The sequence below is a fragment of the Neopelma chrysocephalum genome, unplaced genomic scaffold (assembly GCF_003984885.1).
Source record: "Neopelma chrysocephalum unplaced genomic scaffold, ASM398488v2 Primary Assembly neopelma1_43, whole genome shotgun sequence".
Taxonomy (NCBI): domain Eukaryota; kingdom Metazoa; phylum Chordata; class Aves; order Passeriformes; family Pipridae; genus Neopelma; species Neopelma chrysocephalum.
Window position 1 is genome coordinate 11,407,116 of NW_020897702.1, and position 16,275 is coordinate 11,423,390.

The 16,275-nt window shown below is 37.3% G+C and overlaps 1 protein-coding gene across 2 annotated transcripts; it reads left to right on the forward strand.

Moving 5' to 3' along the window:
• The first annotated feature begins 101 nt into the window (after positions 1-101).
• On the forward strand, positions 102-15,714 carry DCUN1D5 (defective in cullin neddylation 1 domain containing 5). Of its 2 annotated transcripts, none has more exons than XM_027677339.1 (8): positions 102-504; positions 3,131-3,213; positions 5,758-5,828; positions 6,238-6,329; positions 11,252-11,360; positions 11,455-11,559; positions 12,418-12,520; positions 13,253-15,714. In XM_027677339.1, exons 3-8 carry the CDS (start codon positions 5,787-5,789, stop codon positions 13,306-13,308), a joined length of 507 nt encoding a protein of 168 aa, XP_027533140.1. In that variant the 5' UTR covers positions 102-504; positions 3,131-3,213; positions 5,758-5,786; the 3' UTR covers positions 13,309-15,714. The 2 variants fall into 2 exon arrangements, with proteins under 2 accessions (XP_027533140.1, XP_027533141.1); XM_027677340.1 differs by lacking the exon at positions 102-504 and adding an exon at positions 794-817.
• Positions 15,715-16,275: the final 561 nt, after the last annotated feature.

Consider the following 16,275-nt stretch of genomic DNA (forward strand, 5'->3'; position numbering starts at 1 on the left):
TCCCGAGCTGCCCCCGCTGCAGGCGGGAAGGGCGTGCGGCAGCCCCGCCCCCGGGGGCGGGTCCCGGCGCGGCCCCGCCCCGCGGCGCTGCGACTTCCTGCCCGGCGCCGTCTGTGTCCGGGTCGCTCTCGCCGTTCGCTCCGCAGCCGATACCGCCCGCTCCCCGCTCTCGCTCCCCGTGCTCTCCCCTAGCGCGACACCTGCTTCTCGCACCGGGGCGGTAGCGGCGTCTGCCCGCAGCGAGCGGGGTTGGCAGCGTCCGAAGGGGCTGGGCAGGAGCAGCAGCGGGAGCAGAGCGGGACGGGGTCTCCTCTCGTCTCCCTACCGCCCGTCTCGGGAGGCGGCGGCGGCCGGAGGAAGTGAGCCCGGGGGGGCCTCAGCCGCGGGCCCCGGCAGCGGGGCGGCCCCGCCCCGAGGCAGGACGCTGCCGGTGAAGAAGAAGAGGAAGTCCTCGGGGGCGGCGGCGGCGGACGACACCGGCCTCAAGAAGTGTAAACTCGGCAGGTACCGTCTCGCGGCGCGGCGGCCGGTGCCAGCGGCCGCGGGGCTGGGCCGCCCTCCAGCGGGGCCCGGGCTGCGGCACCGCCGGAGTTTCCCGGGGCGGCGGGCGCGGTAAGGCGTGTGCGGCCCGCGGGCCCCGCGCAGGGCCTGGGCCGTGCCGCCGGGCACGTCCCGGTGCGGGCCCTGCAGGTGCGGGGCGCGGCGTGCGGCCTGTGCACGACCCGGAACGGCCCCCGTTCCCGGCTCGCTTTGCCTTTGGCTGTACCTGGAGGGTTAGTGCTGACATTTAGCCCCATATCCATTCTATTTCCCTGAGGTAGGCGGCTCTTCTCACTTTACGGTCGCCACTCGTTTTACGGTTGCTAGTGGTCAGAGTGTCTGCGTTAAATCGTCCTTTTTTTCTTTTTTTTCTTTTTTTTGTGTGTGTGTTTTTGGGGGGGTTGTTTGTTTGTTTTTTGTTTGTGGGTTTTTTTTGCAGTAAATTGGAAGGAGAGGTCATCACTCTCGAAGAGCAGGAAAAATTTCTGGAATAAATACAGAAGTCTGAAGTATCCTGTCTATTAACTATTTTTAAAAGTCTACTTTATGCCATGATAGCCGAAAGATACTGTTAAAATGATGAGCCATTAGTGTGGTGTAGCAGGAGCTTTACAATGTGGCTTCTCTAAAGTAACTGTTAGCCTGCTTCATCTGTTAGACCTTATTAAATGTATCAGTAAACGAGTAGTTAGGAATAACGTCGTGAAGCCCTAAGGATAAAAAGGACTTAGGAAATCAACGCTGCAGGAATGGCTACTGCAAGAAACTGTGGTGTATGGCCTTTCTCACAGGTTGACTGAGCTTGATCTTAGAAGTACCCAGGCTCTTATTTTGTTGTGACTGTTCATTTTGGATAACTATTGCAGAACTTGCTTTCTGTGGTCATTAGTGACCTTTTAGTTTCAGTCAGTTTATTCATAGCCAGTTAATAACTGTTGTGCCAGCATTTTGTTCTATGCAACACTCCTCCCTCATGATTCTGCCTCAGAGTGCATTTGGAGGGAGTGCTTCTGTTTTTTTCATACTTTGTTTTTTTCAGCTACAAGCTAAAAACAAGTTAAATTATTCTGGCTTGTAATACCAACTTTCAGTTTCCTTGCTTATCATAGGTCTTCTCTGTATGTGTTCAGTTTCAGTTCATCTTTCTTGAACACTTTTAACCAAAATTTTATGACCTTAATATCTTTTACTTAAAAAGAAAAAAACCTTTTGATAGCTCCTTAAAAAAAAAATTCTACAGGAATCTAGTAGTTGTTGGGCAAAAACTATGATGTAAATGAGAGTTCATGCTAGCTTATCACAAAATGTTGGATACACAAGCATTTTTGGCATTACATTCTTATACAGCGATGTATTGGTTTATTCTTTAGTAAAAGCAGTGATTACAAATAGATCTGTGTTAATCTGGATAAAGCCAATAAGCAATAGCATATGTATGACTGTCTCTTTCTGGTGACTTTTGTTCCCAATGGCAGTTGGAGGGATGTTTGTAGGACACCTTTAATTCTAGCTTTCAGCATAGAAGGCTTCATCTTGGAGAATGTTGCTTTCTTTTCCAGTGAAGCTTAAAGCGATACAGTTTAAAGGAGTTAAAGTTGATCACCCTTCTCAGAATTGAACTGTTATTTTACTGCTTGATGTCTTAATTTTAAAATTGCGATGTGGGAGCTGCATAATTTTAAATCCTCTCATACGATTAACTCTCATCGTTAGAAATAATCTGAGCTTGTTCTAGAAGTCTGTAACTAGTGTTTGGTAAGAGCATGTGTTGGAAAGGTGCGGAAATTCCTTACTGACTAAAGATGCTTTGGTGTGGTCAGTGTTTTTAGTGGAGTAAATCAGTTATTCTGTGCATCTTTTAATGAATGATGAATTATGAAAATTCACTTCTTGGGCAAACTGGGTTGTGTGTTACATAATGAAGGCAATGTAGCAGGGAAGCTGTGTGTGGTGAGCGGCTTCAGTCTTAACACAGATTGCACGCTACTGTTCTGGTATAGGTACCAGACATCTATAGAATTTACAGATACTTAGTTACATATTTAGTGTAAACAAATCAGTCAAGTTTTCATCCCAAATTTCAATGCCTCACTATAAATAGGCTGACTTTTAAATATGTCAGACTCTGCAGCTCCTATTGACCTTGATGGGATTTGAGCGTATTCAACACTCTTGAAGATCATGCTGCTTTTTAGAGACCTAACTTTAAATGCCTGTATGTATAAATATAAGCAGATAATAAGGCATTTAAATTACTGAAGAGTGATATTTTGGCCATCTGTGTGTGGAGTTTTTTGTTTAATATCTACAAGATAACAGTACTCTTGCATTTCAGAAAAAGTAATAGTTGCAATAAATTGGGTTATGAGGTGGTTGTATTTCAAGGTAGTTTTCTGTTCCAGGTTTTAAAATAGGATGACAGACAGTTGCCCTCTATCATATTCAGCTTCATTGTTTATGTATATTGACTTCGTGAAACAATTTAAATAGTTTGAATTAATAATAAACATTTGGGAATTTAATTTTACATTTTTTCCCATGTCTCATTAAAATAATGCTGTTCATCTTGTGTTTCTATATGCTACTGCAGATCACAAGCGTCTGGTAAAGTAATAAGTGGAGAGGAACATTTTTCAAGCAAAAAGTGCCTGGCTTGGTTTTATGAATATGCAGGTAATGTGCAATGGATTCATAATAAAAATGATAAAGTTTTGTTTTAAGCAAAGCAATATATCAAATACTATTTGCAGTTTGCTTTTTTTGTGCTGATATATACAGAAAAATGTCCATATTTGCTTCCTTGTAACATACACTTGAATTAGTATAGCTTTTATTAGTACCTTCTCAGTATTTGTTCTTTTTCACTTACTTGACTTTACTCTATGCTTTATAGCTTTAAAATGAAATACTTGATGTTGGGTAGTACAGTGTTGAATGAGGATATGCTGAGTGATTCTGCTTCTTTCCTTTGAAATTGTCAAGTAAAAGTCAGGACATTGAGAGAGAGTTTAGGTAGAAGCTTATTTATCTAACTGGATCTTTTTTATGATCATATTGCAAGGCTAGTACTGTAGCTCATGATTTAAGTCTCTTAGTTTTCTAGTTCATAAAACAAAATAATAGATACTTATACTGTTTTTCCTGTTTGAGAATCTGTCCTAGCATTTTTGATATTCTAATTAACAAATGTTTCATTCCAAAAGTATTGGAAGTAACCTCTTTTAAATAACTCAGAATTGCCATCCAGGTAATAGTTGCTTTCAGTGAATATGCAATGTATTTTGCAGAATTTATTACAGTATTACTACTATTTATTTACCAAATATATGGTTACAAAATCAGGATTTGTAAATTATTATTAATTTCTTGTCTAGTCACTACTTTAAGTCCATCATAACTGGTTAATAATTAAAACTCATTAATGGCCACTTCTCAGTATGAAACAAGCTGCTGATTTATGTGCCAGCAATTAGTTTGACTATATTTATCAGAACTGATATTTTCCTTGCAGTCTTTCCACAGCAATGAACCACTCTTATTTCTAGTAATCTGCTTTTTAATTTAAGTTTGAGGCATGCACTTGTGGAGTAAAAAGTCTTTCCTGAGGAAAACAAGAATTCTCAGTTAATTTTCTTCTGATAAATGTGGTTGCTCTTACTTTTAATGTCTGGAAATTTTGTCTTTGTTGAGTCAAGAATTGAGTATGGGAGGTTATGCTTCTTTAGTTAACCAGTAATCAAAATATGCCACATTGGAGATTAAATGTTTTCATTGAAAGGTAAAACTACACACATGTGCACACACACATGCACATGTGTATATACATATATATATATATTAAAAAAAATGAGTTATGCATATGATTTCTGGACCAAAAACACTGATTCAAGTTTATACTTGTCATTACCAGTGGACCCTTGTATGTGTTTCTCTTCATAACTTAAACTTGTATTTCTTTTTAACACATTCTATGTAACTGTTTTGCCTTGCTTACCTAGGCAAAATGTTCTTTGCAATATTTTTCAAGAGGTAGAATTTCATGATCTTAAATGTCAGGTGCATTTTACTTTCCTGTAAAAGCAGCCATTCTTAATGTTTTTTATTGACGATGTTCTTATCTCACAGCAAGTAGTTATTCAAAGTGCCTTATCCAAACTCTTACAAAGAATTCTGCTTACACTAACCGCAGCAGATACAGATGAAGTGAAGAAAAGTATCATCAAGGGCTCTGTCTACATATAAGTAGTAAAATTTGCCAAAAAATCGGCAAATGGCATGTTATTTTGGAAGATAAAACCTTTTCCTTTTACATGGGTTCATATTTGTTAAAACAATGTTAACAAAATGATCCAAGACACATCAAAATACTGTGTCAACAGGCCTTCTAATAATATTTGGCTGCCTAGTAGGACTCATTTTTGGAACAGGCTTAGTGGAAATAACTGAAATCAGAGAGAGATTTAGAGAAAGTGCTGTATAGTGTCTCTCTATGCGCTCTTTAAATGTACTATTTTGCTGCATTTTGGAGGCCTTTTTTTGTGTTAAAATGGAGAAGTGACAGCATAACACTAACTGTTGTGGTTTGAATCAAGTTATTTCATTGCAACTGTAAACCTTTTTCTGCCTTCTATGTGACTAACACACTTAGCATTTCTCTGATTTGTTATCACTTTCCTCATATTCTCAGCATCATAAAAATAACCTTATATTATTTGCAGATTCACCCTCTTCTATGTTAGTGCAAACCCATAATGTTAGCACCATTGAAAGAGTGATATCTGTAATAGTATCTCAGTAGCTCAGATGGAATTAAATTTTTTGTTGTTCATAAAATAATTCTTCAAAGAACATTATTCATAGAGTAATTTCAGCACAGAGTAGTGGTAACCAAGTTGTCTTAAAAATAATTGACTGCCACAGTTATTGGAGTTGAGCTACATAAATAGGAAGGTCAATGGAGTCTTTTGAAAACTCACATGAAAAACTACAATGGCTTGTCTGCTTTTATAGGGACATTGCACAACACAAACATTGTGTACATATCATACACATCTCCACACTGCAGTGGTAGAATAGCTCTAACATGAAAGCTACTTAATAGTGTAATTCAGTGTTCCAAAAACTGCCTGTGTGCAGTATAGTCTAGTTATTGTGCATAACCCTTGTGAGCGGTGAATGTTACTTAGATTTCAGTCTGGTGTGGTTTTGGCTTTGAAGGTCCTGATGAAGTTGTGGGTCCCGAAGGAATGGAAAAGTTCTGTGAAGACATCGGTGTTGAGCCTGAAAATGTAAGTTTCTTGCACAGTGCTAATAGCACTTTAAAAGAGGATATTGGGTGAGATTAAGTTCTGTGTAAAACTCTTAACTCCAGTAAGTGAAGAGTTCATCTTCCTGCTTTTAGGAGCTGTTCTAAGATATCTTAGCTGAATACATCAATTATATTTGCTGCGTGAGGTTTTGGGGGTTTTTTATTATAGTAATATTTCATTTTCAGAAATTGAAATTACAGGGAAAATTGCATGTAGCCAAATTATTTAATAGTAATAAATATAAAGTGCAAGCATGTGCAACTCTTCCTAGAATGTTTGAATGCTTAAGAGTTTTATTCTTGAATATCAATAAATTGGCCTTTTCTTACATACTGACTCCTTTTTCTCCCTGCCCCCCCCCCTTTCTTTTTTTTTTTGCTTTCCTTAGATTATTATGTTAGTTTTAGCCTGGAAACTAGAGGCTGAAAGCATGGGATTTTTTACCAAGGAAGAATGGTTAAAAGGAATGACCTCATTACAGTAAGAGTGTTTTTACATATATAATAGAATGTTCTAATTTTATGATTGTACCAGTAGCTTAATTATTCTTGCTCTCAGTTTCTTGTACATTGGCAATAAGACACAGAAATGCTTGCTTTTAGGTCTGGTCAACAACTACAAAGTGAATCTGATGAGTTCACTCAAATAATTAAGTAATTGTCTAAACCTAATAAGTCAGGTTTTGGTGGCTTATTTTTCTTACAAAAATATGTTAAAATATCATTCTAATTAGTGACAAGTAGATTTGGAAATGCACATAAGTGTAGTTCAGCACTGATATTCTGGACAGATTTTACTGATTTCTAAGCTTTGTAGATGAGGACAGCATTGATAATAGTTTGGCTATTAGTGTTATTTATTAGATGCATGTCAGAAGCCATGGTTAATGCTTAGTTTAAATAACACCTTTTCAATTTATAAATTAACTTATTACTCTATTGTTAGCTAGAATTTTTGCTGAATTAATGTTCTGCCTAAAGAGATTGTTTCTCGTGTTAAACTAATCAGCTTTTTGTGAGGATTAGTTCAGTTGTTACTTCTTGTTTGTTCCTCATGGAACTACTTATGATACCTAAGTGTTTTAAGAGCAGCTTATTATGACACTGCATTCAATATTAAAAATGTCAGGGAACTACTATTGCAGCTACAGCACAGTGGGAAAGAGAGGGTGATTTGACCGTTGCCCTGTCAGTTGTGAATTAGTTTGGGAAATTGTATTGGACAGATACTCCATAGTTTCAAGTAACCAGAGGATAAATTACTTTGACCTGACTCTTAGCTCTCATTTGATTTGGGATCAGGCTTCTGGTAGGTGCCTTGATTGTTTTGTGACTATCAGCAGAAATTTAGTAAGAGTATGAGTAAATTGCCTGAAATCTGGGATGACAGAGATTAAATTATGATTGCATAGTTTTTCAGATGTGATGAGTGGGTATTGGTCATTTCTCTGAAGCACTTAATTTTTATGCCCAAATTGAAGCTTTCAAGAGTTAACCAGTCTCATAGAGTTCAAACGCAAAGACATATGAAATCAGGAACCTTTTCAGAGCCAATGTTATAGATTTTGTTTCTAATAATCCTCTGTGGTTGGAAATCTTCTGGTTCTTTTAAGAACAGAGCTGGTCATGCTGTAGCCTAAATGTGAAAGACTGAAAAAATGGTGCTGCTGTACATTTTTATATAAACTGACTTGTGATCAGAGCACTTACCTAAGCCTAAACCAGTTAACCTGTATGTTTTACTTCCCCTGGTGTGCTCTAATAAGCAGGCTGTAGGCTAAGCAGCTGGATGAAGCAGTGACACATAAAGCAGTTGAAGATGCATTGGCTTAAAAAGAGGTGCTGGTTTTGGCTGGGAGTGAGCGAGTGGCTGTGTGTGCTTACTTGCCAGCTAGGGTTATACCATGATAAAAGAAAATAAGAATCTGTAGACTTGTGCTGTTCTTTCTTGCTGGGAAGATCACATTATGGGATTCTGTCTTGAATGGTGGAATCTAGTTTCTCTGGAAAGGCTTGACAGAAGTTTTGAAGAAAGATTTTATACTCCAAGCAATAAAGTATTACTATGTTCTTGCACAGCATTTTTTTAATTTTTTGCATGAAGAAATAAGATGTAAATGCATTAAAACCCCAGAGTGTATTCTAGTCTGTTATATTACAGAGTCCTTATTTCAAAATATGTGAAGTGTCACATAAGGTAATTGCGTGAATAGGGTTGGGTAGAATTCAGCTCCATAGTAAGACACCTAAATGTGTGGTATATATGTAAGAGCTGGATTTCTTAAACTCTTACTGCAATCTTTGGAGATCTAGTCAGTGTAATGAAGCCTAGGGAGGTGTTCAGTTTGCCCAGAGACCTAGTTACTGGTTGCCTGAATTGCTCTAACAGGCTGCTTGGCTATTCCTCTATGAATGACAACACTAAAGCTTAAGACACCTAGATCTAATATACAGTTTAGATGGCAGCATTTGGGTGCCTGAATCTTAAAGTGACATTCTTTTTGTATGTAGTTTTGTAACACACTGGAGAAGTTTGTTCTTTAGAGGCAAGAAAAATAAATATATTGACAAGATAGACCCTGTCAAAATTAAGAGTGGACTGAGCACTAAACAGCAGCTTATGAGACTTAAGCGACTTATGAGACTTAAACATGCTAGGCTTGAGACTATTCCCTGAGTAAGCTGTGAAGTTTCTAGTATATTGTGTATGTAGGGTGAATTCTGCTCCTTATCATATATGTGTGTGTGTGTGCATATACATATATATGTACATGTATATGTGCAAGCTGGGTGCTTGAAACTCTTTCCATAGTCAGCACAGAGAAACAAGTACCTCTGCTGGGCAATATATTTCAGCTACTTTAAACACCTCCTTAGGATGAAATATGTATACTACCATTAAATGCTTTTGGTTTAACTTTTGTATACATCTTACTGATTTTTCTTTTTAGTGAAAGACAAGCCTATATGAATAACCATGAAATATAAAACATTTCAATATCTGAGTAGGAGTTATTGAATCATCACTGTCCATTTTAGCTATGCCTCAAATGATCTCTTTACCTCAACAGAGATTAAAATACATCTGCTTTGTGATGCTAATTTAAGTTTTGTTATAAATGTGCCATAGGGGTGTGATGAGAATGTAGTAAGCTAACGTCTAATTTTGTTCACCTTGAGGTAGCATTATTTAGTGCTATCTTTCAGTTAAGGCAGAGTGAGAAATCACATGTTTTTCTAGTCTCTACAGAAGTTTAGTGTTAATTCATTTGTGCTAATTAGAAGGTTGTTCTGATTGTTAGATTATTCGAAGTATGGGTGACCTCAGTCTTCTTGTTTATGGTGCAGCTGCACAAACACCTGTATCTTTGTAAAAGAGGAGTTTGACAACGCTTTGCCTTCTTTCGGAAAGAAAGTCTGTGGCCAGGTACAGAATGACTTTAACAGAGACGTGTCCCTGCATTGGGATCCAGAGGCTGGTGGTGCCTGTCTCAGCGTCTGTTTGACTGTTTGGTTTTAAATTATGATAATAAATAGCTCAGGAGTCTTGAGGCTTAATAATTGCACATATCAACTTTTTCAAAAGAATCACTTTTGCATTAAAATACACATAATCAATAATACAGTAGACAATAACTGGCATTTTACTTTGCACTTAAATTTGTGATAATTTGTACAATTTTAACAATTTTGTAAGAAATTTAAACATATCGAAATTTGTATTTACCCATGGTATGGTAAATCTCAGTAAACTATATTTAGCAAAATGTGCCGTAAACCCACCTTAAGTAGCTTATATATGTCACTAGTACACTAACAACATGAGCATTTACGTAGATGTTAAATAGGTAGATTTGTCCTCAAATGTACAGGGCATTCTACTGGAAGTATGAAGGTTTGAACGTAGAAAGAAGATATATGAATGTAAGATGAGATTCCTTTCTAGCATAGCATACTGCTGTTTTAAGGGTTAAACAGGGGTTTAAGGGTTTGACCAATTAGATTGCTGAAGACAAAAAAAGGTAATTTTATCTTTAATTAAATTTACCAAAGCTTTTTAACTAGAGTTCTTTTCAACTTCATGTATGGCTTATTTCAGAATATATTAGTTCTGTCATCTGAATATGTAGCCTAATTAGCTAATAGTTTTATTTATTTAGCACTGATCATGGCTAGGACTCAGTGCTGCTTTAGATGGATGCTGCTAGAGACAAGAAATAACAAAAGGCTGTATCTGTTGGAATTGCTACATTTCTCTTGTCGAAGTCTGAGAGGGACAGACTGACAGACAGACAGCTGTGCATGCACAGGCTGGTAGACTTCGGGAACAGGAAGTATTAGCTGTGGGCAAAGTACAGCATCTCAGCAACCTGCTTCGGTATTCCAGAAGGGCCCTTGCTGTGGGCCTATGACAGGTCCATGTGGAGCTGTTAGAGATGCAAATGTATTCTCTGAGAGGCAGGCTGCCAAAAGGGGGACACATGACCAAAGGAAGTATTTATGTACCTCTGCATTTCTGAAAGTATTGCTTCTGTCAAAGGATACAAGGCAAGGTAGATTTTTTTTTTTTTTAATCATGGCAGCTATTTTATAGGAATAAAATGTGATATAACAACTGTTCTTTTGAGTGAGTCTTTCCTGCAGGATTAGCAAGTGTAAATTACACTCTCCTTTGCCATTGTGGGAAATTTAACCCATTTTCTATTTGAAAACAAAGTTCCTTGCTGAGTAAAATACATGGAGATCTTTTCTGCCAAAGGGTTATTTTTACCAAACTATTATCCCGTCAGCTAGCAGACCTGGAAATTCTCCTACAGACCTTGATTTTTCAGTTGAATAGCTACTGACTAATTCAGGTGGTAGGTTTATCAGAGCTTGCATTTATTGGTCATAAAATATGAGCGGGCTGTTATGTTTTGCAGAGTGCCAGCTCACTCCTGCCATTTGTAAACACACACTTCAAAACTACATGTTTAGGGTTTGTTTTTCCCAAAGAAATATGACATAAAGCTAGATTTTACCACTTAATGCACACTGAATACTCTTTTTCTCCAAACTTTCATAGTGATGAATGATCAGGTACTGCTGGGTATGAGTGTACATTGCAGAGTATGGCATAAAAAGACTACTATTTGAGAAGTAAAGCAGACATTATGTTGCTGATATAGTTAAAACATAAAAACTTGCTTACAGAAGCCAGAATTCATCATTTCAGTCAGCTGCAAATGTTAAGTGTGTTCAGTATTCTCTAAGTCACTTTTATAGCATTACTCCTGTATATCTGATAATTGCATTTCGGTAACTTTAATTTTTTGTTTGCTGGCCTTTTTTTTTCATTGCCTAAATGTTGTGTTTTGAACTTCTAATGTTATTTTTTGGGTTTTGTGTTTTGTTTTATTTTAGGTGTGACTGCACAGAAAAATTACAGAGTAAATTTGATTTCTTGCGGTCACAGTTGAATGACATTTCATCCTTTAAGAATATCTACAGATATGCCTTTGATTTTGCAAGGGTAAGACTACTGGAAAATTAGAAAAGGTCTTACTTTATTTATTCAGCAAGCTTGTACTTGAGTTGTTTTATGTGCTTTCTTTAATCAACCTTAGGAAAAAGACCAGCGAAGTCTTGATATTGATACTGCGAAGTCCATGTTAGCTCTTCTGCTTGGAAGAACTTGGCCACTGTTTTCAGTATTTTATCAATACCTGGAGGTACAAGTTTCCTTGACTTTCTGAATGATGGCATAGTAGTTGGAGTGTTCTGTGAAAAGATTTCAGGGTTTGTGTTTTACTCAAGAATACATCTATATTGCTCCCCTTCCCTTGCTCAATGTGCTTATGAAACAATGTTCTTGTATGCATCACAGATTCTTTTCTTTTTCCCTGTGCCCCACCCCCTTTCTCTTATCAAAGGCAACTAAAATTCCATCCTAATTATACTGTAAAGATAAATTTAAAATAGTCTCCGTTAGTTTCTTCAGCTGCATCTGTGCTGAATTTCAAGTTTGCTTTGTTCAGATACAGTATGTAGATACCTTGATCTTTGACTGTCTCTGGAAGATTTTGGTCAGTTTAGCTGTAAGTGAATGAGTCATGTGGATGTGTGTAGGTTGTGAAACATGCTAGGCTTGAGACTATTCCCTGGCTTCAAATCAGTACCAGCGTTGCAAAGTAGATGTCTTTATGATTATAATGTATTGTACCCTGGAGAAAAGAAGATTTTTTTTTTTTTTTTAATAGTTCCATCTGGAAATAGATCTTAGTTAGATATGTCCCACTTCAGGGCCAGACAAAAATTTACGAATTTTTTGAAGCTTAGAGTGGTAACTTCCTGATTCCACAGTATTTCAATTTTGATCTGATCTTTCAAGAAATCATTTTATGTAGTTTCATAACTAAGAATTATGTACATGTGTAGTATTTTTAAAAATGGAAAACCAAGTAAATAGTAGCCATTGTTCTCCATTAAATTGTTTGTTAGGAACTGATTGAAGATAAAATGAGATAAATGAGATGCAACAGTACCAAATGCCATTTGACATTTTCATGTTCTGAAATAATTTTCCCTAGCAATCGAAGTACAGAGTTATGAACAAGGATCAGTGGTACAATGTACTAGAGTTCAGCAGAACTGTCCATGCAGATCTTAGCAACTATGATGAAGATGGTGCATGTAAGTATTCTTAATGTTTTGCTTATTCAACTATTAGCGCAATATTTTAAAACTCCATAAAACACATTTCTGTAACAGAAACAATACTGTAAGGTATAAAGTAATTATTCTCCAGCAATGCATAGAAAAACAGTCTTGATAACCATCCATCTTCAAACTGCAGATATTAGTTGTAGTGGTATGATGGTGTACTTGAGCCAGCTTGTATTCAATGAGGATCTAGTAAAGGTGCTCGCTGCATGAAACTATAGACTTGAAAGCACAACTATAAACAGCAAACTCTCATTTTGTACTAATGTATAATAAACTCTAACTTAACGATTATGTTGCCTACCTGCTGGTACTTGGAACTGAACATACCTGATAGTCAGTGATGCTATGACTGGATTGCATTACTCCCATTTTGGTACATGTTCTAATTATTTACAATTTTGAAAGCTCTAGGAAGAAAGATTTAGTTGTGCTCATTTACAATATAACCTTATTTTTATGCTTTCTGTTCAGTTCAATGCACCTGTCAGATATCAGGAACATTTTTTTCCATAATTCTGTCTACCGTTTTTTGTGCGCTTTTTGCCACCCTTGGGTTGGAATGATTGTAGTAGTCTGTGAGTATTTGGCCATAGGATTGACGTGAATGTTTCCTAAAACAGTGGTTTTAACCTTCATACTTTAAGAGAAGATATTTGAAAGACATGGGCAAATATAACTCCAAGTTTCATCCATTTGCAGGGCCTGTGCTTCTGGATGAATTTGTTGAATGGCAAAAAGTTCGTCAAGCATCATAGCAAGAATTCAAAAGAAAATGCAAAAGTTTTTTTGGTGCCCGCCTGTACACAAAGTAATGAGAAAAAGGATTGCATTTTCGTTCGTAAGAAAGACTTTACAGTAATTTTTTTCCTTTTTAAGGAAATTTTCTTGTTACATGTGATATGGGCATTGAACCACACCTCTTCTGAGACTGAAAGTTGGAGTTCTTGTTTTGAGTCTTATGTTTATAGCATTTATTTCAGAACAATAAAGATTCAGATTTGTGACAAAGGCCTAAAAGTGAAGAATGTCCCTTGAATGTGAGTGTGGTGTCTATTTTTGAAACCAAATCTGTAAGATTATCTTTCTCAGAAGTGCCCTTTCAGTGAATTTTTGAAGACCTTAAAAATGCTTAATTGGCACTGTTGCTTGCTGATGGTATGATTGTCTTGTGTGGCAAATGTTAGAAAGAATGACTGATTTTATGAAGCCCTCGGTGGGAGTGTGCTGTTTTCTGTATCAAGTATTGGTCATGGGTTGTGCCACAGTTTTCAGCTCCTTGTGGAGATAAAGGCCTTAAACTCCTATTATTGTTTTTTATTTCTTTGTTCATTCCCCACCCAGTGGCATGGCATTTAATGGCAGGCCCTTTTAAAGCAGAAAGATATAGAGCATATGGCTCTGTGTGCAGAATGGCTGAAAACTAGTTGCCTGTACTTCAGATGTGAACACAGATACTCTTTGGTACAGTAAGGCAGCTTCAGACCTTTACTATTATTTAGACTTCGGATTGCTTTGTATAAAAGTGCAATTTATATTTTAAAAGGGAAAACTGGAAATACTTGGTTTCAAGCTTTGCTTCTTATGTGTTTTAGACTGGAAGCACTCACAACATGACTTTTTTTCTCTCCCTGGATGTTTTTTATAATGTAAGTCAAGAAGAGACTACTTAATCACCTACCTGTGACCATGTAACAGGCTGTATGTAACAGGCTATTAATTTTCGCCCTGTTACTCTGTATTTTCAGTCCAGTTACTACTGCAATTGCCCTTTTAGGCATTCAGTATTCATTGCAACCTTTAAATACAGTAGAAATTTGTCACTCTACCTTCCTGCCCAGAAGGCCTAACACCACCCTTGAGAAGGAAAGGGATTTTAATGAATAAATGTGAAAAACCAAAATGAGTGAATGAAGCATTTGTAACTTCTACTTTATTGTATAAATATATAATATAGACTGTGATAATGCCATGAGACTCAGTCAGTGATCAAGGCCTCAATGTGCCAAATATTTCAACAGCTTGAAATAAGAATAATGTAAACTAGGCATGACTTGAAGATCTTTGCCTCAGGGAAATGACTTCTGTTTTGCACATCCCTTAGTCAGACTAACAAGCATGAGTTTTCCTGTCCTTAAGGAAAGCTTTATTCCCAAGATTTATTTTTTATTTTTTTTTACAAGGAGAGCAGAAAAAAAAGAAAAGGTGTGAGGAGAAATGATAAGCAGGGGTGCAAAGTAGTGGTGTGTGCCTGTGCTGTTATTCTGCTACTGAGGACCACACTTGCAACTTACTTTCCAGATCTGCTTGCTGTGGGCTGCAGGAAGCAGTGCAGTGGTGGGCCAGGGGCTGTCCTGCAAGTCATGCTGAATCTTAGAAGTTTGGTTTCACCCTAGGGGAAAAAAGCATCGGGGAAAAAACAAACAACAGTTGGGATGCTTGGAAGATCTCTGCTTGTACAATGGCTAGTGTCTGTGCATGCAAACAGATGCACTACAGCTGTTTTACATATTTTTCCACTTATTTTACAGGAAGTATTTAATTTTCGACCTCACATATGCTGTGGCATTTCTCTTCAGTGTGTTACAAGTTGCCCATTTGCATTGCTGATAATTCTGATTTCACTCATAACAGAGTGCCTTTCATTTGCAAATTGCCCTACCCCACAGAAAGTTTGTGCCAGAATGAGATTAACTTCAAGAGTCCCAAGGCCTACTGGTACAGTAAAGTCCTAAGATGCACAGATAAACATGCACCAATTAACTGATGTCAAGGGAAGTACTGCTGTATACTAAATCACTTCAGGGACACGGATTCTGAAATGACTTTCTCAAATTCACTAGAACTACTCTCCTTGTGTACCATGTTTAGTCCCCACTGGGATGTTCTCTTTCCAAAAGTTTTGAAATACTGGTTAGAAGAGAATATTTTATAGTGCGATAAAAGTCATCATTTTTAGGTAACTGCAAACAGTTGTGAATTCAATTTAAACCAGTTGGTCCTAGAGGATGGTATTAGACTAGAAAAGTAGGAGTGATGCATCTACCAATCCAAGGGGATCAAGTGCTTACTGTTAAGGTGTAATACACTATGTGATGTATCATTTGTATCGCTGTTAAGGTTTTATCAGTATTCCTATAATAAATCCATTTTTCAGGGATTTATAACTTGGTTGTCTGTGTGATTGAAAATCATCAGTTACTGTAAAACTTTAACTGGGAATGAATGTATTTAAACTAGCTAAAATCAATATAGTTTTTCAAATTTGAATAAAATAGAATTTTACGTTATGTTTTTGTGCTCAAAACTACAATCAGACTTACTGTTTCAATATGAATTAATGGCTTGTACAGTTTCATTGCGAGCAGATCACTTTTATTAGCTGTCTTTTATTACTTCACCTTATAGCTGGCTGGCATAAGTGCCAATAACGGTCAATTTGTTTGGGGTTTTTTCAATTTTGTGCATGTCCGCAAGTCAAAACTGAGTTCTACTAAATGTTTTCTTTAGCCTGTGAACTTTTTATTTTGTTCAGGTGCATTTCAGTCTATTGAATTAAAAGAAAAAAAAGTTACACCTTATCTTTCAGTATTTTAAGATGAGAGTTAACAGGTGAAATATGCTGCCACAGTATGACAAATAATTAAATCAAAGATGAAACGTCTTCCAAAGCTAAATCACAATGGTGTCTATCTTATGTTCTGAGCTTCACGCTAATTTCACTT